At 40.9% G+C, this 27,228-nt stretch overlaps 1 protein-coding gene across 1 annotated transcript; it reads right to left on the reverse strand.

Annotated features, from left to right (window-relative positions):
• Window positions 1-3,746: 3,746 nt before the first annotated feature.
• Window positions 3,747-26,868, reverse strand: POPDC3 (popeye domain cAMP effector 3). Its single transcript, XM_082668766.1, has 4 exons — window positions 26,734-26,868; window positions 9,662-10,398; window positions 8,628-8,736; window positions 3,747-7,627 (listed from the first exon to the last, which is right to left on the reverse strand). The coding sequence occupies exons 2-4, from the start codon at window positions 10,144-10,146 to the stop codon at window positions 7,346-7,348; spliced, it is 876 nt and encodes a 291-aa protein (XP_082524892.1). The 5' UTR covers window positions 10,147-10,398; window positions 26,734-26,868; the 3' UTR covers window positions 3,747-7,345.
• Between the last annotated feature and the right edge of the window lie 360 nt (window positions 26,869-27,228).

Raw genomic sequence — 27,228 nt, forward strand, 5'->3', positions numbered from 1 at the left:
CAGATGAATGGATAAAGAAGATGTGGTACCTATATACAATGGAATATTACTCAGCCATAAAAAGAAATGAAATTGAGTTATTTGTAGTGAGGTTGATGGACCTAGAGTCTGTCATACAGAGTGAAGTAAGTTAGGAAGAGAAAAACAAATACCGTATGCTAACACATATATATGGAGTCTAAAATAAAAAAAAAAAATGTTCTGAAGAACCTCAGGCCAGGACAGGAATAAAGACACAGACGTATAGAATGGACTTGAAGATATGGGGAGGGGTAAGGGTAAGCTGGGACAAAGTGAGAGAGTGGCATGGACATATATATGCTACAAAACGTAAAATAGATAGCTAGTGGGAAGCAGCTGCATAGCACAGGGAGATCAGCTCAGTGCTTTGTGACCACCTAGAGGGGTGGGATAGGGAGGGTGGGAGGGAGACGTAAGATGGAGGCGATATGGGGATATATGTATACATATAGCTGATTCACTTTGTTGTAAAGCAATTATACTCCAATAAAGACGTTAAAAAAAAAAAGAAAAGAGAGAAATAGCACTACAAGGAGCACTGAATTAGTTCACCTAGAATGTAAGTGGGGGAGGTGGCCTGAGATAAGATTTCTGGAGATATGAAAATATCTCAAATGAAATTGGACAGATCCAGAATTTAAAGAATTTATTTAAACTGCATCAAAGAAGCTTGGCCATGCTTTCTTATTATATAAACTTATAGCCATTTTAATAGACTTACATTTAATTGCACATTTCACTTGTAAAGCACATTTGAGCTCAAGGTAGTTGCTGATGATTTGGAAGAAGAAATGTTCGTGTTTGGAAGATGTTCCTCCACTGACAAAACCAGCAAATGTACAACTAGCATTTTGACTTTGAGTTTTCTTTCAGTTCAGACTGGGGGCATTTTACTTCTCTTAGAGTCACTTGGTAGCACCATGGTCAATATAGCATGAAAAACACAAGGACACTGATTTGGAGGAACTGGCTTGAGTTGAGTGTCACCATTCACTGTGATTCAACCTCTCTAATCTTTTTGAGCCTACTTTTAAAATTCTTTTCCATTATGGTTTATTACAGGATATTGAATATAGCTACCTGTGCTATACAGTAGGATCTTGTTGTTTATTTATTTATATATAATAGTTTGTATCTGCTAATCTCAAACTCCTAATTTATCTCTCCCTTACCCCCCTTCCCCTCTGGTAACCATAAGTTGTTTTCTATGTCTGTGAGTCTGTTTCTGTTTCATAAATAAGTTCATTGGTATCATATTTTAGATTACACATATAAGTGATACCAATGTGGTATTTTTCTTTCTGACTTACTTCACTTAGTATGATAATCTCTAGGTCCGTCTATGTTGCTGCAAATGGCATTATGTCATTCCTTATATGGCTGAGTAATATTCCATTGTATAAATGTATATACCACATTTTCTTTATCCATTCTTCTGTTGATGGACATTTAGGTTGCTTCCATGTCTCGACTATTGTGAATAGTGCTCTGCTATGAACATTGGGATGCATGTATCTTTTCAAATTAGTTTTCTCCAGATATATACCCAGGAGTGGGATTACTGGATCATATGGCAACTCTTTAGTTTTTTAAGGAACCTCCCTACTGTTCTTAGTAGTGGCTGTACCAATTTACATTCCCACCAACAGTGTAGGAGGGTTCCCTTCTCTCCACACCCTCTCCAGCATTTATTATTTGTAGACTTTTTGATGATGGCCATTCTGATCAGTGTGAGGTGATACCTCATTGTGGTTTTGATTTGCATTTATCCAATAATTAGCAATGTTGAGTATCTTTTCATGTATCTTTTATTGGCCATCTGTGTATCTTCTTCAGAGAAATGTCTGTTTTTTTGATTGTGTTGTTTGTTTTTTTGTTACTGAGTTGTATGAGCTGTTTGTATATTTTGGAAATTCCGCCCTTGTCGGTCACATCATTTGAAAATACTTTTCCCCATTCTGTAGGTTGTCTTTTTGTTTTGTTTATGATTTCCTTTGCTCTGCAAAAGCTTATAAGTTTGATTACAACCTCTCTAATTTTTATCCATAAAATGAAATTCTTCCAAGGAACAAAAAGATGAAATCACGTGTAGACACATGCTTTGTAAACTATAAAGTATTAAATATACGTAAGATATTGTTTTGTAATTATATAACTTGGGAGATAAGTTTAGATTGAGTAAGAGTGGTAATCTCAAGTTAGATGACTCATAAAACATCTGGTGTTAAATCAAGTGAAGCTAAAAATCCTACTGTAAAATTACATAGAAACAAATATTTTTGGAATCCTATAAATAAAATTTAATTACATTTATTGAGATCAGCAAAGCTTGAATTGAAAGGGAGTAAAGGGAAGAATTATAGTTCAAGACACAAATGATCTGTTCTAAGGGGGAAAAAATGTTCCCTGTCAATCTTGAATAGCTAGCAGGTTTTAAAACTAGTCAAATTTAGCATAATAATAAAACTTCATTATGTTGAAACCGTGCTAATATTGTATGCAAATGTACAATCCAGCATGAAAATGACGGAAATACTCATAGTGAGATGACTAAGAGCTAAAGGAACTAATTTTCATTCTTGCCACATCTTTTCATTACTGTAAGATTTTTGATCTTGAAATAATACATAGTTTTATCAAATTAAACCTGTATTATAATAGATGCATATGATACTGATATTCGTTATTGATTATGTATGTGTGAACTTTTAGTAGAATGAAGAAAAATAATGGAATTAGGCCCATTGATTTCTCAAATTTGTATAAAAACTTTTAGTCTTTTACTAAAAAATAATATTAATTTGGGAATACCATTTCTGAAGATTAATTTCTTCTATAACCGTATGCAACATAATAGAACGTGGAACCTAGTTTGAAAGTGCAGTCCAATGCCACATATATATTTACGCCCTTGGTCAAACCAGGGGACTCAAGTACATAATGCTGTATAATATATTGCTCTTATAGTAGTACATACTCTCTGCCTAGTACTGTCTGTTTTTCTTATGGCTCTTGCCAGCTTAGTTGAGGGATTTCGCTTTGTAACTGCTCTGTCAAATCAATTGTGTCCTGGTTCTGTGCAGTGTAACAGTATGACATCCAGAGCTTATTCAGATGAGCAGAGAGCAAATGAACTTGCTTCTGCTCCTCTGTTGAAGCGAAGAGAAATTTCTTCGACCTGTAAATGCTGAGAGCGTCGTACTATCCTTCACAGTAGATGAATCTCAGCACCGTGAGCTCCTAAGGGTGCGGAGTCCAGGGCGAATCACACTGGTCCCTTTTTGTATTTGCACAAAGGTCAGATCAGGTTCAAAGGACTAGCTCCCCTCCACGTCCTGCCCCGAGGGGATAGGAAGCTTCCAAACATCCAGGTGAAATAAAGGTGTGTAAGAGGAGCCTGCAGCTTCTGGGAACTGGCCTTGGTGACTGGGGTGGGAGTGTTTATGGGTTCATTTTAAGACAAAGCCCCTCCCTTTCCTCCTCAGGCTACTTCTCAGCTCTTCACAAAGCAATCACCCCAATTCCTTCAAGTCATAGGGATCATTCTTGGCCAGCACCAGCTGCGTGGGCCTGCGACTTATACAGTCACAGAGAGCCCCAGGCTTACAAGAGCCCCACGCTTGGCATAAATGCTCTACTGTCTCGGTCTTGAAATTCTTCATACTCTGTGGACAAGGCGCTCCATTTATTTTTGCATATACAGATTTTGTATATGAAGCCGCAAAGCATTTTTAACACAAGGAAACAACTGGTTCCTCATCTTATTGCTGTCTTACCAGCGATAGATGAATCAAAGGAATTTAGGGCTGGAAACAATTAGGGTAAGATTAAATTGAGCCCAATTTTTAATAGAGATTAAATTTAAATGCACTGTGATATTGCACTTCGGGGGTACTCTTTCAGGATTATCAGTGCTTTCTTCTTTCCATCTGGGTTGATTAGAGTATTTTGAGATAGTAAAATGTGGTTTGGTAGACATTTCAAAGCAAACATACAGAGTAGAGACATAGAGGTCACTATAGGGTTTTTTATTTTTATTTTGCTAAGTGAGAAAAGCTGGGTGCAGCCAAGGTGTTGGATAGTAACCGAGCTGTTAATACCGAGGGACGGTGCCAGGCCTACACGAAAGTGCGAAGATGGAGAGGTTTCACAGCATCTCTTAGCTTCTCTTTATTCTGTTAGGTTTGTACTCCTTCCTCCTCATCCTAAAAATGGTTCGATTTCTGGAAAACTTGTATTTATATTCTTCTCCTCCCTCTGCCACATGATTTGAGCCGAAAGTCTATATCCCATTTCTCTCTGGCTTTGTTCTCAGTTGACTTTCATGGTTAGAAAGCTATCTGATAATTAAACCCTGTTGTGTTGTTAGCCGGTAGTAACTTAAGGTATGACTGCTACTTGGGGTACTCCGTGTTCTGATATCTCATACCACACAAAGTCTTACAGATGCACAGTGACTCCCAGAGTCACTGTGAAGCCACTGAAGCCATTAGGCCCCCATATTACCTCTTTGCCCTCTCTCCCGTGTGCTCATTCGGCTCTAATCCTGCCAGCCTCCCAGCCGCTCCTGCTTTTGCCTGAAGCCCGTGGGTGCTTTCTGAAGGCCTCCAGTGGCACCAGGCAGACAGCCGCCATGGTGTCTGCTCGTAAGTGCTGCCCATGAGGGCCATGTGTGGCTGCGAGACAGAAGAACCTCCTGACTATTCGTTTAGTTCATGCTGAGTTTGAATAGCTCAGTAGCTCATCCAGACTAATGATTCAGACCTTGTCACACTGTCCCTCTTACGGCAGATGCTAACATACAAAGTAATGGACTTTACATAACCCCACCCCTTCTTCCCCATCCTCCTTGCTGACTCTGCTTCCTAGGCCACTGAGAAAATAGAAGTAATTATGAGAGCACTTTCACAAGCTCCCGTCACATCTCTCATTTGCCAGCAACTACACTCCCATATACTCTGCCTTCTCTCCTTAACTAATGATTGTCTATTGACCTTGACTCATCTGCTCAAGGTCATCACTCCAGCAATTCACTCTTCCCTTCTGGATCATTCCCATCAGTATACAAATATGCTGGTATTTCTCTTATCTTAAAAAAAAAAACCCAGCAAAAACATCCTCTCTCTTGATCCCACTTCCTGCTCAGGCTACCAACCATATCTGTTTCCCTTCACATCAAAACTTGATAAACACACTTACACTTGCTCTTCCAGCATCTTGCCTCACATTTCCCCTCAACCTCCTTCAGTCGAGTTTTTGTCCCCAGTCACTCCACTAAAACCTCTCCTGTCAAGTTCACCAGTGACCTCCATGCTGCTCAACCCAATGGTTTATTCTCAGACTTCCCATCACCTGACTCGGCTACATTTGAAGCAGCTCATCACTCGCTTCTTGAAACGCTTTCTTCCCTTGGCTTCCAGGACTGCACACACGTGGTTTTTTTCCTACCTCACTAACTGCTCTTTCTTGCACCCTCTGCTGACTCTTTCCCACCTCCCTGTCCTCTTAACAAGGGACTGTCCCAAGGAAAGGTCCTCGGGCCATTTTTTCTTTTGAATCTACATTCACTCCCTTGGCCATTTCAACTAGTCTCATCGCCTTAAATATCACCTATAGGTGAAATACCCCCAAATCTTTATCTCCAGCCCAGACCTTTCTCTTGAACTCTAGACTCCTCCAACTATTTCCTCTACTTCAGAGTTGAATAAGCATCTCACACTGAACCCTGATCTCCCCTTCCAGGTCCACGCCTGTCCCCATCTCCCCCAGTCTATTCTCAGCAGACTAGCCAACGTGATTCTATTAAAACGTAGGGCAGATCACATCACTCTTCTATTTAAAACTCTCCAATGGCTTCTGGTCATTCTCAGAATAAAAGTCAAAGTTCTTGTCATGCTTATTAGGCCCCCATATTACCTCTTTGCCCTCTCTCCCGTGTGCTCATTCGGCTCTAATCATGCCAGCCTCCCAGCCGCCCCTGCTTTTGCCTAAAGACCTCATTTGCTCTCCTTTGGCCCAGATGGCTCTTTCCCCAAATAGCTGCATGGATCGTTCCTTTGCTTCTTTCAGGTCTTTGCTCAAACATTACCTTTCTCTCTCGGGCCTTCCTTGACCACTATTAAAATTGCAATGCCCTTTCCTAGCCACCTTCCCTGATTTAGCTTTCGCCATGGTACTCTCTCTTTCTACCTCTAGGTGTTTCTGATTTATTTTATTATCTGTCTCCCTCACCTCCAGAATGTGAGCTCTATGAGGGATAGGATTTCTGTTACCTGAAATATTCCCAGTGCCCAGATCAGCACCTGGAGCCACAGTAGGTGCTCAGTATACACTTGTTAAATGTAGGATACTATTATCTTTCTACTAAAGAACATGGCCTGCACGTGAGCTTCAGAAAACCAGTGTTTTCCAGATAGGGATCAGATCTGTCTCTTTACAAAGCTGAAGGAATGGCTGGAAGGCAGACACCCATGCTTGCGGCGGCGTGCTTGCGGTGGGTGGAGCTTTCAGTAGGAGTCCCTCACTGTCTAGCCAAACCACCCCCTCTTGCCCTTTCAGCCGAACATGGAAAATTGAGATGCTGTGCTACATTTTTACTATTTATTCACAAGTATTCTTTTTACTCAGTAATTAGTATGCAGCTTTATTTTTCATGAAATGCCTCTTTTAAAATATGTTATTGTAATGATTAGGACTATTACTGTAAGGTACTGTAATCATTACTGTAATGATTAAGCGGATGAATTATTTGTAGCAATAAAATAGTCTTCAAGATTGGCATACTGTTACCTCTTGCATTTATTCTGCTTTCTAGTCATATTAAATAACTTCACATTTAAAATAAGTAATTGCTGCTCACCACAATAACACATGTTGCTTTCATCAGAGGTTGTAGCAAAAAGTGAATTCTGGAAACACTGGTGTGGACAGTAGCTACCCACTCTCCTGCTGAGAGTACTTACTGGCTGCTTCTTGAGAAGCAACACCTAACTAACTCAGTAGGGCAAGGCAGCAGATTTGAATAAGTCTGAGGACATGTTTGAGAACGCAAAATTTCATTCTCCCAGTGCTGATGCAGAAAAGGACAAACTGCCCACAGTTACTCACCGCCCCCCCATATATTCCAATGAGAAATACAGAAAAAAAACTTGTAAAATTTCTTCACAATGCACACATTGAGATGAATGAAACAGCTGGCAGTGGCATCTCGCCTCTGAGTTGGATTTATAAAAATATTAGTGAGCTCAATTTTCTGTATTTTGCTATTTCATTCGGGGAGTGATGAAGAGAGTCTTTTATCGTTATAAAACTGCAGGCTGCGGTGTCATTCATCACAATGTCGTCTGGAATTCTGAAAATGTTCTGTCAGGGTTGATCTGGACATTTCAGGACTTGACATTTGATAGAAGTTGGGTAACCGGATATCGTAATGGTATCTTTTTCCTATGTATACCCTGTCATTCAAGGCATAGAGTTTATCTGCAATGTCACTGCCAATTAAAACTGAAAACAGGCGGGAGATGTAACGATGCTGAGCCAAGAGCAAGTACAATTTCTTTCTCCTCCAGGACACATATCGACAGTCAGTTTCTGCTGTGAGCGTTACCTAAACGAACATAAGACCACACATAATCAGAGATGAGGAAGCAAGAAACATCCTGCCATGTGGTTTGTTTTTGGCCCCAAATTTTAAATGAATTTCTTGTGCTGATTTTAACTTTAAAAAAGCCTACCAACCCACAATATATTGTTAAAATAGAAACTACAAAACTTATTACTATCTATGTAATTTATAACATGAATAATCGCAATGTTTTGCCCATCTCCAGTTTATCTGTTTTCTAAGTGTGGGTATCTAGATTTTGCATTTCAGTGAAGTGAGAGTTACTTGATATTAAAACATAATAAAGTTGGCTAGTGTTAGAGAAATATTTCCAAGTCAATCCTGAAGACTGTAAACATTTAACCCTAATGCAGTTTCTGCAGTACCGAATAGAATTAACCTATTCTGCATATGTATATGAATTTGTATTACAAAGACACACACATGGATACACACACATGTATGTTACATGTATTAACCAGAGGAAGTATACCATAATAGACAGAACCTACTGAAAGGATTATCTTTCAAAACTACCAGATATGGCAGCAGAGTAGTGACAGTAAGTTTAGCATTTTGTTGCTAGAAAACAACTGAAATTCATCAGTATTTTGAATTTTAAAAGTCACTTATTTTGTAATAAGGGCAGATTTTTTGTTCTTGGTGTTTTTCTAAACTGTGACAGGTGGCAGTGTTTAGAGTCAAATATCAATTAATTATATTTGAATTCCCATATACTCAGTTAAGCAAAGAAAAATTTAAGAATATTTATCACAGACTCCTTTCTGTCATATGTAATACCCAATCTTCTCCTTGTTGCCGGACCTATAAAGTGACATTAATCAGCAAGACTCAAGCGGAACTGGGAAGACATGCGTGATACTAAGTACATTCCAAAGCTAAATATAAATCATTCCTATGTCATCTGCTGCTCTGTTTCCTTGTTTGCCTGTTTTTAAACAGGAAGAGGCAGTGTTCACAGCGTGGCCTAGTTATTCTTTACCTGAAAAATGCCTTCCTCTGTGGGTTTCAGTGAGTCCCATTCAGGAGAATCCAGGAACTGGAAGGGGAAGATGTAATGCAGAAATTCGCCATCAACTGTCACTCTGATCCTACAAAGGACATCAGTTATGAGGGAAGGAGAAAGAGAGCACTAAGTTGGGGACGAGGATATGGAACAGTATTTCCGATCTCTGATGTTTTTTATGACTTTTAAAATCTTTAAGGGCAAAATATTAAATTCATACATTACAATAAGTGACAAAAATCCCCTTTAAGATTTATGTACCGCTGTTCCTCCCATGGTTAGGATTCTGGAACAGTGGGTAAGATTCATCAGAAAATTCATCAAACTGTACATTGATGATATGTGCCCATTTCTGTGTATATAATATCTTTCAATTAAAAGTTTCAATGCACTCAGTCAGATTTTAAATTAAGCAGGAGAACACTGAAGAACATAAAGAAGTACCACTGGAAATACCTCTGTAAACTAAATATTTAACCTTTTAAAAAACATGAATAATCACATTAGTATTTCTTCCTCCCAACTTTCTGTTTTCAAATTTTATATATAGTGCACGTCCCCTTCTAGCAAGTGGGCAATTGCTAGAATTTACTGAAAAAAATGATCATTATAAAATTTAAGTGTTCTTTATTATTTAGAAGAATGCCCTAGCAGAATCTGTTCAAAATACTTTGCGTGCTAACATAAGTATTCTATGAATTTAAGCTGGCATCATCCTCTTGACTCTCATGATTAGCTTGGAAACAAGTAGCATATCCAGACAAACCGATTCATACATTTGATTTCTGTGAAGAAATATTAAGACTCTAAATTATAACCTGCTTCAAGTAAATAATACCCTGTACTCTAAATGCCTCTGTCCATGACTTATGTGTCAAGGGCTTTCTCATGCCTCAGCATGCTAAATGCTGCCCAGGACTAGGCTGTGTTGAGATGGAAAATGCAGCAGAAAGAAACACAAGCTAGTAAGGAATAAAGAGGAAAGACATGCAAGCGTCAAGAGTACAAACCTTCCTGAAACAAGCAGGGAGAGTTTGTCAATGGAGGTTTTCCCCTGCATGGCATAACAGTGCTCCTTTTCCAAAGTAACCACTTCTGAGCTCATAGCAATAGTTCTGAAGTCAGGCAAAGAGGTCCCCAGAGGCTGGAAGAGGGAGCTGTACAACAGCTGAAATTCTCGCGCAAAGGTTATGCTGTGAACTTGATAGGCGATGTGAACGAACCGCATGAAGCAGATGACAAACAATATAAAATTCCAGGAAAATATGTCAGCTGCACAGACATCTACCCAAGCCCAGATAGCAGAACAGAGGAAACCCAACCCCAGCAAACTGAAGACGTAAAGGAGCCCGAAGAATCCACTGCCACCCATGAAACCTACTACAAATAAGATACTGGCAAGATGATAGATGGCTCCTTCGGCCTCTTGCTTCCAGATGGTGCAGACGGGGTGTTCATCTATTAGGTTCTTCCATAAACTTGAATTTCTTTCCATGGCTGTACTACCGTCTGGTTCACTTCTCAGTTGATGTTGAATGATATCGAAGCAAGTAATTAAGTCCTTTGCTTTTCCATCATCAGAGTTTTGCTCAGTCTTCACAAAACCAGAGAAAGCCCGGACACTGGAGTTGGGGTGATTAAGGGTTTGGTGTGTACGGATCTTGAAAAACTAAGAATCCCATGCTAGCATCCTTAAGTTCATCTGGGCTCCTGATTTAGAACTAGCCCAGAAATATTTTGTGGTTTCCTGTGTGAGAAGAAAACAGAAAGGATTCTAATTAAACAAGGAGAATTGAGAAGTGTATTCAGTGAGTCATCAGCATTCCTTATTCAAGTTGACATCCTATTTTCTATGAAGTTAAAATGTTTTCAGCACAAATACTGAAAGTGTTAAATTTCTAGGATATAAAAATGCATATTTCAGAGTTAGGCTTATTAATAATAATAAATTATTTACAGAAATTTTAGTATTTGTTACAATTAACTAACTACCTATTTTTCAAGAAAGCTAATAAGCGCTATAATCAGCTGCTCCCTGGAAGAGTAATTCGGTATACCTCAGAATCTCTTGGGACAGTGACTAAATAAGCAGATTCATAGACTGTTTCTGGATATACTGAGTCAGAATCTCTGAGGGTGGAGCCTAAGTGTTGGTATTTTGAACAAGCTCCCCACATGATTTTGATGCATCGATCCATGGTCTTCCATGGCCCACCCTTTTAGAGATACTGTTTGACAATACGTTATTCACTCTTTATAGGTGAAGAATTCGAAGCTCAGAGAGGCCAAGTAATTTATCCAAGGCCACACAGTGGTTGGTGGCAGAGCAGAACTTCAGGACTTGAGCCTGTATGCTAAATCCAATCGTGTGGTCTCCCATGAGAGATATTTTAAATCAGGCACTGGAAGGAGCCCTAATAAATCAATAAACATAAGAAACACACAATTAGGAGTCAGATTTTAAGGGCACATAGTAGACTGTGAAAATGTTTAATTAATTAGATCTAAATTATTCGAGAAATAAAAATTCAGTTCTCCTTCACTGTATTAGAGGCTATTTCAGGTTAAAGTTTGCATCCATATAACTAAATAAATAATAGTAAAATTCTTGCTACTTACACATTTATTTACCAGATGGTCAAAAATGTTAGCGACTTGTTCCTCTGCACATATATTCTCTACCCTTTCAGCCATATGGTATAAATGCTAATATGTGATCTGACTCAGGAGAGATTTAACCATGATGACAGAGCTGTATCATTTATCACCAGGTTTCTTAACAATAAATGGTTTCAGTGTGAGGCATTCGTTAGATTGACTTTTTTGAAACCAAAATAACATTCAAGAACCTTGAACTTGTGTGCTATATTTAGTGTTTTTATCTTGAGATGGATTTTTCCAGAACACCTGTTAATAAAATATCAGATATCATAGATCTTGTCTCATAGGAAAAAAGTACACAAACAGAGGTGAAAATGACTTAGCTGAAGTGAAAAAAGGAATAGTGTTGCTACCAACAGAACTAGAAATGAAAAGAAAGAAGCTGCTGCTGCTGAAGTTCCTGGTTTTTCATCTTGGACAGTGATTCTCTTCTCAGCAAGTAATGACATTAAGAACATCACCAGGGCTTCCCTGGTGGCGCAGTGGTTGAGAGTCCGCCTGCCGATGCAGGGGACACGGGTTCGTGCCCCAGTCCAGGAAGATCCCACAGGCCGCGGAGTGGCTGGGCCCGTGAGCCATGGCCACTGAGCCTGTGCGTCCGGAGCCTGTGCTCCGCAACGGGAGAAGCCACAAGTGTGAGAGGCCCGCGTACCGCAAAAAAAAAAAAAAAAAAAAAAAGAACATCACCAGGTGAATCATGAAAAAAAGAAACAACAACACAGACCTATAACTTACAACCATATTGTTATTTCTACTCGTGCTGCTTTCAAATACATTTTACACAGTCTGCATCCCTCTAATTATCGCTCCACACATCTCTCTGTGAGAGATGAGATTCAAGGCAGACTGGCATGCTGAATATGTTTCATTTCTCCTCTTTAAACAAAACACAAAATTATATATTACTGCACATTCAAAACAAAGAAACGTTTTTAAAAAATACAATGAGTAGTGACAACTGTGAAATGCAGACTGCAAATGTCAGTCCCCCTGCTGTTTAACTTTTAAAACTTGGGTATTTGAAATTCATCAGTTCCTTAGGATGCCAAGCACAGCCATGAAGCCAATATTAAAAAGCACCGCCAGTAGAGCTCTGAACTTGGGTTTGAACTTCCTGAAAAATTTATAATCCTCAACAAATTGTTAAAATGATGCTAACAGGGAGAGGCCACGTAAAATGTTTGTGGCAATTCAGAAGGGAGCTTATGGGAATCTTGTCCCCTTCAACTCTTGACTTGGGGGATATACTGGGCCACCTACATTCCTGGAGTGTGACCCATTATGATTATATGAGGAACTGTGTTTCCGGCCCTTCCCAGTCGGCTTCTGTTTCAATAAGCTGCTACCAAGCCATCTTCCTATCCTTGACACCGTCTCACTCAACAGGGAGTGCTGACTTGCCCTGATTAAATTACTCCACACCCAGCCTTTCTCTGCTTGGTGTGTTTTTATTCAGTCACCAAAACAGATGTACTTTATTAGAAGAGGAAGAACTGACAGGGGCAGGTGATGAGCCTGAGTGTTCCTCTGACATGTGCCAGCAGCACTATACGAATGCCGCACATGATTCATCAACCAGCTGGCTGCTTGAAAAGCCTGTAGGCCTTAAGTCATGTTTTGGGGTAAATAAATGCTGAAATGCCAAAGGAGCACAATGGATTTCTTAAGCAATAAAGTGGGTCTTCCCTGCAAAAGAAGTTAACACATGGGGATACAAGTGACGGAGACAAATTAAAGGGCAAATAAACAAAATATTTCCAGGTTTGCTCTTTACATTGTAAGACCCTGAGTCCTAGGGAATAAGGAAACGTAAAGGCAGGCACAAAGATGCTCAGTGAAATGTGATCTAAACTGGGTGGCAAACTGATGAAGATCAGCTCAGAAATGGCAGTTATCGGTTCAGAACGTGGACATTTGTTACCTCGCGGCATCACACTTACTGCTGTGAGGGAGGCAGGATCTCAGGCACCACGCTCAGCCTACAGATGAGCAAGGGGGGGCATCGGACAGGTTAGGTAACTTGCTTCAGGGAAAGGAGGCAGTAAGTCACAGGGTGGAAGTTCCAGTCCTCCACTCAGCTTCATGCCCTCTCTAGCAGGCAATGTGTCTTTCAAGGTTGTGAGTCTGATTTAATGTGTTGGGAGACCAGTGGGATATTCTGCCAGGACAGCTTGGCAGTAAAATAATAATCCTAACAGTGGATATTTGAGACCTGCTATATCTGCTTGTACTGCTCAATCCATAATGCTTAGAATACTGCCAGGGACACAGACATAGAAAGGCACTCATGAAGTAATCTGCTGTATTATTATTCAACATTGACTCACTTCCTTTTCTAGATTCCAGAATTCTTAAGGGGCAAAGACTAATGTTTTTGTACTTCTGACCCTTGGCACTCAGTGAATGTGGATTGAACGCACTGGTATAGAGGTACAAGCCCACTCCGCCTTTTCCATCCCCACTCTCTATCCAATTCAACAGATGTTCTAACATCTTCTGTCACCTAAGGGAACAGAAGTGGAGGAGACCTTGACTGAGGGATTGGGACATCACTTATTTAAGATGTCTGGCACAACTCCAAATTCATAGGAGAATCCTTCTGTCTTTTTAGAACGTTCAGTTCCTTAAGAGCAGTTGAATTCCTGATCTGATTAAAACAACTCTGGTAGCATGTGGTATTGTGTTAGTTTGGGTTGCTAGGCAACGAAGAAGATCAAAATTCCATGAATATTCTACTCATTAATTGGAATCATATCCCAACTTTGGTATGTGTTCCATGTAGGAAATAATCATGAACTTAAAGCTAGTTTTTGCCCCCAAATATATATGATCATGCCCTAATCGCTGGAAGCTGTGAATGTAATCTTATTTGGAAAAAAGGTCTTTGTAGATATAACTAAGTTAAGGATCTCCGGATGAGAAGACCATCTTAGATTACTTGGATGGGCCAAATCCAATGGCACTTGTTCTTATAAGAGACACACAGAGGATGCAGATAGAAGAGGAGGATAGAAGAGGAGGAAGCAATGTGACCACAGAGGCAGAGACTGGAGTGATGCAGCCATAAATCCAGGAATGCCGACAGCCACCAGACACTGGAAGAGGCAAGGAACAGAATCTCCCTTAGAGCTTCTGGAAGGAGTACACCTACCAATACCATGATTTCAGACTTCTGGCCTCCAGAACTACGAGAGAATAAGTTTATGTTGTTTTGAAAAAAAAAAAAAAAGCTAGTTTTCTCTGCTTTTTTTTTTTTTGCAGTATGCAGGCCTCCCACTGCTGTGGCCTTTCCCGTTGTGGAGCACAGGCTCCGGACGCGCAGGCCCAGCGGCCATGGCTCACAGGCCCAGCCGCTCTGCGGCACGTGGGATCCTCCTGGACCGGGGCACGAACCCATGTCCCCTGCATCGGCAGGCAGACTTTCAACCACTGCGCCACCAGGGAAGCCCTCTCTGCTTATCTTTAAGGAGCTGCACTTATTCAGCAACTATGTGCCAGACATATTTGAAAAATTATCTCATTTAACCTGCACAACCCCATGAGGAAAGTACTATTATCTCCATCTCACAGATGAGACGACTCAGAGAAGGCAAGTAAGCTGTTCAAGGTTACCGCACTACTCATATTGGAACTAAGATTCCATCCAGGTCTGCCTGACTCTGAAACTCACAGTTTAAACTGCATCATTCTGCTTCCACAGTACCAGGATTTAGAAAATGTAGGCCTCAGTTTCCTCCCTGCTATGTAGATGAACTCAGACATATTTATTCATCAGTAAAGCAGAGGTAATATCACCTATTCTGTCCACTTTAAAGGGTGCTGGAAGATTCAGATGGGAAAATCTTTATTAAAAATTCTTAGCAAAGTTTTAAATAACATAGAAATGCCATTGCTGTATTTGTTGCTTGTATGTTATAGAGCTGAGCCATTTGGAGAATACAGTTTTCAAAAGTTTTCTTTCCCGCAGAGGATTACAGTTGAAGACGAACCATCCTTATACTGTAAATTCTAAATTTACTCATTTCTGTAGGAGTGATCTCTATCATTCTTCCCTATCTTGTGTCCTGGCCACCTACTGCTGGCAGGTATAGACCCAGAACTAACCCATCCTTAAGTCTTCACTTTCCAGTGGCCAAGAAGCCAGTCTCTGGAAGCCAACAACAATCTTGTTCCTTAGATTAGTGTTTAGTGCTTCCCAGCAGGTGTGCCCAGATCACTTCCATCAGAATCACCTGGCCACAGCCAACATCATCTTCAATGGTGAAAAACTGAAACCATTTCCACTAAGATCAGGAACAAGACAAGGTTGCCTACTCTTACCACTATTATTCAACATAGTTTTGGAAGTTTTAGCCACAGCAATCAGAGAAGAAAAAGAAATAAAAGGAATCCAAATCGGAAAAGAAGAAGTACAGCTGTCACTGTTTGCAGATGACATGATACTATACATAGAGAATCCTAAAGATGCTACCAGAAAACTACTAGAGCTAATCAATGAATTTGGTAAAGTAGCAGGATACAAAATTAATGCACAGAAATCTCTTGCATTCCTATGCACTAATGATGAAAAATCTGAAAGTGAAATTAAGAAAACACTCCCATTTACCACTACAACAAAAAGAATAAAATACCTAGGAATAAACCTACCTAAGGAGACAAAAGACCTGTATGCAGAAAATTATAAGACACTGATGAAAGAAATTAAAGATGATACAAGTAGATGGAGAGATATACCATGTTCTTGGATTGGAAGAATCAACATTGTGAAAATGACTATACTACCCAAAGCAATCTACAGATTCAACACAATCCCTGTCAAACTACCACTGGCATTTTTAACAGAACTAGAACAAAAAATTTCACAATTTGTATGGAAACACAAAAGACCCCGAATAGCCAAAGCAATTTTGAGAAAGACAAACGGAGCTGGAGGAATCAGGCTCCCTGACTTCAGACTATACTACAAAGCTACAGTAATCAAGACAGTATGGTACTGGCACAAAAACAGAAATATAGATCAATGGAACAGGATAGAAAGCCCAGAGATAAACCCACGCACATATGGTCACCTTATCTTTGATAAAGGAGGCAAGAATATACAATGGAGAAAATACAGCCTCTTCAATAAGTGGTGCTGGGAAAACTGGACAGCTACATGTAAAAGAATGAAATTAGAACACTCCCTAACAACATACACAAAAATAAATTCAAAATGGATTAAAGACCTAAATGTAAGGCCAGACAATATCAAACTCTTAGAGGAAAACATAGGCAGAACACTCTATGACATAAATCACAGCAAGATCCTTTTTGACCCACCTCCTAGAGAAATGGAAATAAAAACAAAAATAAATAAATGGGAGCTAATGAAACTTAAAAGCTTTTGCACATCAAAGGAAGCCATAAACAAGACGAAAAGACAACCCTCAGAATGGGAGAAAATATTTGCAAATGAAGCAACTGACAAAGGATTAATCTCCAAAATTTACAAGCAGCTCATGCAGCTCAATATCTAAAAAACAAACAACCCAATTCAAAAATGGGCAGAAGACCTAAATAGACATTTCTCCAAAGAAGATATACAGATTGCCAACAAACACATGAAAGGATGCTCAACATCACTAATCATTAGAGAAATGCAAATCAAAACTACAATGTGATATCATCTCACACCGGTCAGAATGGCCATCATCAAAAAATCTACAAAAAATAAATGCTGGAGAGGGTGTGGAGAAAAGGGAACTCTCATACACTGTTGATGGGAATGTAAATTGATACAGCCACTATGGAGAACATTATGGAGGTTCCTTAAAAAACTAAAAATAGAATTACCATATGACCCAGCAATCCCACTACTGGGCATATACCCTGAGAAAACCATAATTCAAAAAGAGACAATAGCCAGGACATGGAAGCTACCTAAGTGTCCATCGACAGATGAATGGATAAAGAAGATGTGGCATATATATACAATGGAATATTACTCAGCCATAAAAAGAAAAGAAATTGAGTTATTTGTAGTGAGGTGGATGGACCTACAGTCTGACATACAGAGTGAAGTAAGTCAGAAAGAGAAAAACAAATACTGTATGCTAACACATATATATGGAATCTAAAAAAAAAAAAAAAAAGGTCATGAATAACCTAGGGGCAGGACAGGAATAAAGACGCAGACCCAGTAGAGAATGGACTTGAGGACATGGGGAAGGGGAAGGGTAATCTGGGACGACGTGAGAGAGTGGCATGACGTATATACACTACCAAATGTAAAATAGATAGCTAGTGGGAATCAGCCGCATAGCACAGGGAGATCAGCTCGGTGCTTTGTGTCCACCTAGAGGGGTGGGATAGGGAGGGTGGGAGGGAGACGCAAGAGGGAAGAGATATGGGGATATATGTATATGTATAGCTGATTCACTTTGTTATACAGCAGAAACTCACACCATTGTAAAGCAATTATACTCCAATAAAAACGTTAAAAAAATTTTAAAAAACTTTATAATCTTAAAAAAAAAAAAGAATCACCTCGGTGGCTTGTTAAAATGCTCCTTCCCTGGCCCCACCCCAGAACTACTGAGCCAGGAAGGGACCCAGAAAGATGCATTTCTTTTTTTTTTTTTTTTTTTTGCGGTACGCGGGCCTCTCACTGCTGTGGCCTCTCCCGCCGCGGAGCACAGGCTCCGGACGCACAGGCTCAGCGGCCATGGCTCACGGGCCCAGCCACTCTGCGGCATGTGGGATCTTCCCAGACCGGGGCACGAACCTGCGTCCCCTGCATCGGCAGGCGGACTCTCAACCACTGCGCCACCTGGGAAGCCCTAGAAAGATGCATTTCTGACAGGCTCCCAGTTGATTCTTACGCACACTACAGTTTGAGAGCCATTATTTTATCTTGTTCCTGAAGGATCTTTGAATTATCCTTGCTTGCAGAGCCTCAGCTGTGTCCATTCCTGGCTGACCACTGGCTGTCCTCCCATGCTGGTTACTCCATATAACGTTCCCTGATCCCTAGTTGTCTGTCCATGGCTGTAGTGCTGGTGTCCGTGCACCGTTCTGCTATCTAGTCTGTCCAGTTGGCATTACAACTTAGGAGAAGAGTCCTAGTCTTAGCTGTGCCCCTAAACAGCGTGTGATTTTAAGCTTCCCAGACCTGCTTCCTCATTGATAAAATGAAAGAGTTGGACAAATAATGTACGGTTCCTTTTAGCTCTAAAATAACACAACTCTCCATGATAAGAAATAGAACATTATTCCTAGCATAGGTCAACATGTAGAGCTGAGGGGCAGAACTGAATTACGACTGCAGATCTTAACACCAGGTTTATGACTGGGGCCCAACTCTAGAGATTGTTTAATTATTTAAGAACTGTGGTAGGGCCCAGACACTGGAATTTTTTCACAAAATTCCCAGGGATTTTGTTATGCAATCAGGGTTACAAACTTTTAGGGGGATAGGGTTGAGAGACACCAGAACATTCTGTAGAGTAAAGGGTCTGAATTTTAATCCTTATTATTATTTTTTAAAAATTTATTTTATTTATGGCTGCGTTGGGTCTTTGTTGCTGCGCACAGGCTTTCTCTAGTTGCGGTGAGCAAGGGCCACTCTTCGTTGCGGTGCACAGGCTTCTCATTGCAGTGGCTTCTTTTGTTGCGGAGCACGGGCTCCAGAGCGCAGGCTTAGTAGTCATGGCACATGGGCTTAGTTGCTCTGTGGCATGTGGGATCTTCCCAGACTAGGGCTTGAACCCGTGTCCCCTGCATTGGGAGGCAGATTCTTAACCACTGAGCCACCAGGGAAGCCCTTATGCTTATGTTTAAAGGGCTGGAAAGGCCCATTTTCTCTTGTGTGTCTTCATTTCCATGCTTTGCTCAGGTCAGGAGGCATTTTTCTTCCTCACCAGTCATCTCCAAGGGGGCTCAAGGTTTCCTTTCCTTAACATGGTGGCTGAAGTGCACCTTCTAGGTTCTGAGTTTTTATGGCCTTTATTATCGGTCTACACGGCTTCCACTATATATTATATTGCCCATTATATATATTTTCCTTTTTAAAGTGTCATAATTTGCTTATTCTCTCAGTTGGGGTATATATTTTAAGTATTTTTTATATAGCAATGATAACAATGCTCAGGGAGAAAAGCAGTGTGTAGAATATAGTTTTGGAACAAGCAGGTTAATAAGCCAGGAAATCCAAGTGAGATGTGATCAATACCTGAATCAATGGCTTAGGTGTTGGACTAAGAAGAAAGGAAAGCATATATTAGACCATGAGGAAGAAATGAAAGGAAGATGTGTCTCTACTGAGACAGAGGAACAGAAAAGGGATGAAGATGCTTTCATCTTCCTTTCATCCCTTTCTTTCCCGAAGCTCGGAAAGAAATCAGAGGAAAGGGGGACTCATTTTGAGTCATGGTTAACCTGATGCACTTGGTCTAGCAACAGAGTTCACAACAGAAGATAAGGGGCAGGATGGAGGGGTATGTAACAGTTGTCTTGTAATAACACAGGACAATCCTGAGTAAGGACTGGAGCTGGCAAGACTATCTAGAAAGTTGAGTACAAAGAGAAATGAGAGTTGAAATGAAATGCCCATGATCAGAGGCCTTAGAATTCTAGGGGTGTGCTGGCTATTGCAGGAGCCAGGAGCCACATGTGGCTGTTGAGCCCCTGAAATATGGCTGGTCTGAAGTAAGATGTGCTGTGCACAAGGGATTGCGAAGACTTAGTACGAAGATAAGGAATAAGTCGTGAATAATTTTTATATTGGTTACATGTTGAAATGATAATGTTTTAGAAATACTGGATTAAATAAAACATGTTATTAAAGCTAATTTCACCCATTTCTTCTTATTTTTTAATGTTGCTACTAGAAAATTTTAAATTACATATGTGGCTTGCATTATATTTCTCTTGGACAGTGTTGGTCTAGAGCCTCTCAAGCAATAAGAGAGAGGAAATGAAAAGACTTGACATGATGCTGTGCAAACAGTGCATATGTATAGCATATAAATGTATAAATATGGAAGAATTATCTAAGATTAAGAGCAAAGAGTTGATATCAATGTAAATGATATTGGCTACAGTATTCATATGCTACAGTCAGATGTTATCCAAGGCATAGATGTGTCACCATCTGGTTTCTGCCTAAAAAGATGGCCAGCTCCACTACAGCTCTTGGCCTCTTTATCCTACCAAGGAAGGCACTACTTTTTCCTTTTCCCTTAGGAGAATTCTACTTTTCTAAGCAATTATATTACATGGTCTTGTTTTATCATTTCATCTTCTGATGATACCTCATGGTATACACTGTAAATCTCAGACAGACAATCTTATAAATTTTATGCTGGAGATTGGATTGTGGCCTTCTGGATTCCAGAAGGTCCACACCAGCCTTTATTTGCACATCATGCCTAAGTCTCTTCATGTACCACTAGGCTTCTAGGCTGGAGTATGCCTTTGACTTTTCATACCATGCCCACAGGCTACAAAGGGCTTCTCTGATTCTCTTGTCTCAGCTAAAGTCACACTTGATTATCTTCAGCCATGTTTGCTTTCTCACTTTATCATGTACGGTGGTAGGGAGAATTCTAAGATTCCTGCCCTGCTTGTGTGCATGCCCTATAATCCCCTTCCCTTGAGTCTGGGCAGAACCTGTGAATGGCATGGGACAGATGCTCCCTTGATTAGTTAACATTATATGGCCAATGGTGCTGGAGTAGTCACCACTGCGATTATGTTAAGTTATATAACACTCCACTGTAGGACTTGAGAGGGATTGGAAATTAGACAAACATATTCTTACTGGCCTAGAATAAAGCAGACACCATGCTATGACATGCCTATGGGGGCCACAAGGCAAGGAACTGCAGGCAGTATCTGTGAGCTGAAAGAAGTACCCAACCAACAGATACCAGGATAATCAGTCCTACAACCACAAGGAGCTGAATTCTGCCAGCACCCTAAAAAGCTTGGAAAAGGACCCTGGACTCCAAATGAGGGGTGCAGTGTGGCTGACACCTGGATTGCAAGCTTGTGAGGCCCTGAGCTGAGGATCCAGTTTAGCTGTGCCTGGACTTCTGACTCATAAAAACTGTGAGATAATAAATTTATGTTGTTTTAAGCCACTAAGTTTGTGGTAATTTGTTACAAAGCAATAGAAAATGAATACACACACGGTATACACCAATACTAACTATACATGAGGCTTTCCATTAATCTAATAATCTACATTCTATGACGACTTGGAATATAGGTCTGTGGAGCAGAAGACACTCAATCCTTGCTAGATTTAAATTAGGAAAATCAGGTGGTAACAGGTCTTCAGTCATATCTGGAAAACAAGAGGGCAGCAACGAAGACCCAACGCAGCCAAAAAAAGAGAAAAAAAAGAAATTACAATTTTTGGAGCAACAGAAGGATAGGTTGGGTCCTATGTTGAATCATGCAGTGCCCTATAATTCTTAATTTGAAGACACAGCAGTAAACCTCTCCTTCTCAAGCTCATCATTTGATTGCTTTAAACAAACAACCCCCATACTCTGCTTCAAGTTCTTCTGACTTTCCATGTCCTGGAAATGGTTAAAGGCATAAGCAGGAAGCCATTCACCTTTGATCACCTGTTATCATGTCAAGCAGTAAGTTCACCTAAGATTCCTGATGAAAGATGCAAGAGAACCTGGAATCACGAATGCATTAACAGTTTTTTCTTGATATGCATCCAAGGTAGACACCTTCACTTACCTCTCCTCCAAGTGTCCTACATGCAACAAATGAACTCACTTTTTCTATGTTTATTTACTTCAGGTTCTCATTTTCCTTCCTGGCAAACACACCTATTAAGTTCATGTGTGCTAGCTAATTGGCTATAATCTTTCCTTTGTCATTTTTTCGGGCTTAATGAGCACGTGGATCACACACCAGGGTCAACGATGTTTGAAACCACCAAACCAGCCACTACTGGTGCTAACAGGAGCACTTCTGCAGGGAATGACCATTTCAAGTGTTCGTATATAGACAGGAGCTTTCTCTTTGGCTGTGAGAAAGATTGTTCACTGGTCCTCCATCCACGTGCTGAACGATCTTTCCATTTCTTTGATTTCTTTCAGCCTCGTTGTTATTGACTTTGTAGTACTTGAGCTTATTCCAGCCATAGATGTTTCTTTTTTGTGCATTTCCTGTCATGATCTGCAATGTGGATTATTCCCTTATTCCTGCTGCTCAGGAAATACTACATATTCTCTTGATTCTTTCAAAATATTTGATTATCTCAAGCTTCTCTTCAATATTGAAGCTTTCCTTTTGCATGCACTATTTTTCTTTTTTGAATCAAGATGCTTAAACATTCTTGGGATGTTGAATGAGTGTGTTTTTATGTAGAAAAATTCCTAAGTGCAAAAGAATAGCAAAACACAATCTTGCAGGATACCACATGGTGAACCAAGGTAGCTGGTAGACGTTGAGGTCTCTGTGTGTTGGCATTTTGTGTATTCCTACAGGGCTCAGTTAGCTGGTTGCAGCTTACTGTGTTCACCTGGTGTTTCTGGCTGAGTAAATCGTGTATAAGCAAGTGCAAAATTTGTGTTATGCTCAAATTGTTCCCTAATATTTCAATTGCATTGGAATGACGCTGGTTTTCAAAACAAGCATTATAGCATAATTGACTGCATCATCAACTTTCAAATGGCCAGGAAAATATTACTAATTAACATACGCAGTAATTCAATAAATTCCTGCCCTCATGGGGCTTGCATTTTAGTGAATTTCAAATGTTGACATAATTAAAACCCAGCTTCAAATTATGAGATCTAAAATAATCTAAAAGTATGTCTTATATGCAAAAAACTTAAGCTACTTAAAACTCATTTAAAGTCAGTTGTTGCATATCGAATTTTAAAATAAATGCTACATTTTAAAAGACAGTCTAAAGTCTTGAAAACCAAAATGCAAACAAACTTGTTTTTTAGAACTTCCATCAAACACCAAAAGCAAACAGACAAATAAACCCCCAAACATTATATGCGTCATTGGAGTACCACATTACACAGTAATGTGTCTGTATCCTTCTGGTTGTATAAATGCAAAAAAGACATATGGAATGATCTTCACTTAATCTTAAGGGTGGTTATTCTTGTATGGTGAGACACTACTTTTTTCTTTGCACATATCTGAATTGTTTGCTTACTTTATTTTTTATTTATTTATTTTTTTGGCTGTGTTGGGTCTTCATTGCTGCGCAAGGGCTTTCTCTAGTTGTGGCGAGCAGCAGGGCCTATTCTTCCTTGCAGTGCATGGGCTTCTCATTGCGGTGGCTTCTCTCGTTGCAGAGCACGGGCTGTAGGTGTGCAGGCTTCAGTAGTTGTGGCACGTGGTCCCTAGAGTGCGCGGGCTTCAGTAGTTTGGCACGCAGGCTCTAGGGCACAGGGCTTCAGTAGTTGTAGCACGTGGGCTCAGTAGTTGTGGCTTGCGGCTCTAGAATGCAGGCTCAGTAGTTGTGGTGCATGGGCTTAGTTGCTCTGCAGCATGTGGGATCTTCCTGGACCAGGGATTGAACCCATGTCCCCTGTGCCGGCAGGTGGATTCTTAACCACTGCACCACCCACCAGAGAAGTACCTGCTTCCTTTATAATACTCTTACAAAACCAAAAGGTGGTTTTATATTAATTTGAGAATTTTTAAATACAAAAATTTCAGAGAATAAAAATCCATGAATCCAACAACCAGAATTAACAAATATCATGTGATATTTTTGGATCCTTTTAAAATAAAAAAAATTTTCACAAAAAATTGAAGATCACCACGGATTGCTCTCCAGTATCATTCCCCACCCATCCATTCACTCTATATAATTGTATTTTTTTTCCTGTCCATATAGAATAATTTTAAAAATTCCAATTAAAAATGAAATGCTAGATTAGAAATATATCTTATAAGGTGGGGTTTTGTTCAGATTCACTCTTAAATTTTTGTTCTGATGAATAATTTTAAACATATTCCAAAACAGAGAAAATAATATATAATGAATCCCTATATACCCATTACCAAGATTCAACAATTGTCAAGATTTTGCCACATGGAGTTTCTGAAATCAAAAGCAAAAAATTGTGACCTACTGTTCAACCTACAGTTTGTTCAGTCAATAAACAAACACCTACTCAGAAAGACAGGGAGAACTAAGATGAGCTGTGCTCTTATTATGTGCCAGACACTGGCTCTTGCCTATGCTGACCCACTTAGGAGTCACAACAACTCTGCAACCCAAATAGTATTATCAGCATTGTTCAGAATGGAAAATGAGGCTCAGAGAGATGAAAGTTCTTCTATAGACTCAGCTGCTATAGACCATTTTCTAGACCGTAAATCCCTCCTCCCCCGCCAATTTCAGAGTGTGTGTGACAGTCACTAGAGGTTATTCTGCTGAAAAGCACAAAATGAGAAGATCTCACTTTGGGTCTGTGTGAATTGATCCCTGAATTCTCTGGGCTGGAGGAGGATCCAGCATTGTTACAGGAACTTTAAGTCAGCAACTTTTGGTTATTTATTTAATTTATAAAATAACCGGTTGTAAATTTCACTTTAAGACATTTTTGTCTACTTAGATAAAAGAGGGAAATATTTTCCCCTTTTCTTTAAAAAACAAAATCACATTAATGACTCAATATACTCTTGTAAATTCTTACTTATTCTCTATAGCTCATAATCCCAGCTGACCAACACCCATAATTAGAAAAAAAGATTTCAATCGCAATTTGCAGGCTTGCAAATCTATCCTGGATATTTTCCAAAGCTGTTTCAAAACTTCTTGCCTGTCATGTCGCTATGTGTTGTTATGCTCACACACTACAGCAAGTGCTTCATAACCATTCTTGATCTTTCCTGGGGACTGTTTCAAAATAAGCAGACGTGAATGCTCCAGTGTGTCAACCCTATTAGTCAGTCTTGTGATAAGAAGCATGGGATTTGGGCTTCCCATGACACATTTTTATTTAATAACATAGAATATCACCATTTAGAAACCCAGGATGCACAATGATTCAGCTATTTTGAGAGACTGATGAGATTAAAGAAACTCAATTATCAAATGTCTCCCAGTTTATATGTATAAAATTTTAGGACAGATAACATCTTACTCTAGATTTCACTTAATATTTGTATCCCAGACTCTTCAAAAGACAATCCCAGTCTCCCAGAGAAGGAAAGAGGCTTAAAGATCATCTGGGATCAGCCAGACCTCTTCATTTTGCAAATGTGGAAGGAGATCCAATTTTTGTTTTGTTTATATTTTGTTTCAGGTAGTTCTTGTTTGGTTTTCTCTTGCCATAAAGAACAATGCCAAGTTCCTGTACTGTCACACCAGGGATATGTTCATGCAACAGTCCTTGGTATTAAAAATAACAGAAAAGAAAATAGCCACCAAACTTTAGTATGAACAGAGAGCAATAATTTTTTTAAGGCTTTCATAAAACTCAATTGCAGTGTGCAAGCTTGCAAACTGAAAATACCGAACCACAAAAGTTGGAGTGAAACGTCAGGAAGGAAGGCTGTCACATTCTAGAAGTTTAGAAAATCAAATTCGGTTATGTAGAAAAGTGGGTTTCTAATTCTACCTTTCCATTTATTTACATATAGAACTTTTTGCAAAATATCTCCTGACTAAAACAATTTTTTTTTTTGGCCATAGTCCTATTACTGTATTTGATTCTGTGCCTTTAATCTTTTCTTAAAATACAGACCCTCAAAATGTATCATACCTCTGTAACCGACCTTGGTGAGGAGGTAATTTAGTGGTTTTCAAACGTCTTTTTCTTTCCTTCCTTCCCTTTTTTTTTTCAGGGGCATTCCCCAAATAGAGTAAACAGGTCAGCGTGACCTTGGATGAGGTAGCTTTCTCGGTCCCCAACTCAGCGTGAAACCCTGCCCCTAGTCAGACCCTTTGCAGAAGGAAACTTCCCGCCGCTGCCCGACTTCCCCAAGGCCAACCTAAAGATATCAGGGCCCCCAGAAGCAGCTTTTCTCCCTCGAAAATCCGGCCTTTTGGGGGGACTCCAAGGTGCCCGGGGCAAGAGTGGGACCAACAGCAGAGGTGGGAGGAAGATTCACCTCTATGCGAGGACGACCCGAGCGCCCAGGGCCCGCGCGCCGACCCGCAGCAGCGATCCCCCCACGACCGCCAAGCTCGAGCGGCGCCCCGCGGACCCGGGGCTAGCCGCTGGCTCGAGCGTGGCTGGAGCCCGGCGGCGGAGCGGCGCGCGCAGTAGCACCGGCGGCGAAGCACCGGCGCTGCCGGGGGTCTGCGGCGAGCGGTCCCCACGCGGGGGCGGGGCCAGCACAGAGGCCTCGCCCGGCGAGCGGACCCGGCGTTGGCAGGTGTGAGGGTGCGGACGGCGGCGGGAGAGAGGCGGCCGAGGCGCCCCGGCTCCCTCCTTACCTGGCCTTCCCCGGCCCCGCGCTGAGCTCCGGCCTCGCGCCCGGAGAAGTTTCCCAGCCGAGCGCGCCGGGCCCCGGCAGCCGGCGCGAAGCCCCCGGCGCCCGGCTCGCGCTCTCCTGGCCGACCCCGGGCAGGCGCCCGCATCCGTGCCCGGGCGCTCGGTGACCGCAGCCCGGCTCCGGAGCGGCGCGGCGGTGCAGGCGGGGGCTGGGCACAGGCGCGCGCCCCAGGGGCGGCGGGGGTGGCGGCGGCCGCGGGCGCGCGGGGCCCGGGCAGCCCCAGCCTCCTGGGAGTCGCCGAACTGCTGATCAACTTAGCGATCGCGGCGGACCAAAGTTTGCGAAGATGGGTTTCCCGAAGTGAACACCAATCACAGTTATAAAATGAACCTTGTATTATTCGCTGTTATCCTAGCCAGTGAGACATGGGGTTGACTCCTGGGATGGAAAGCAGCTGTACGTCTGCCCTCTCGCTACCTCACACCCAACCCCACCG

Source organism: Grampus griseus (genome assembly GCF_964374135.1).
Source record: "Grampus griseus genome assembly, chromosome: 13".
Taxonomy (NCBI): domain Eukaryota; kingdom Metazoa; phylum Chordata; class Mammalia; order Artiodactyla; family Delphinidae; genus Grampus; species Grampus griseus.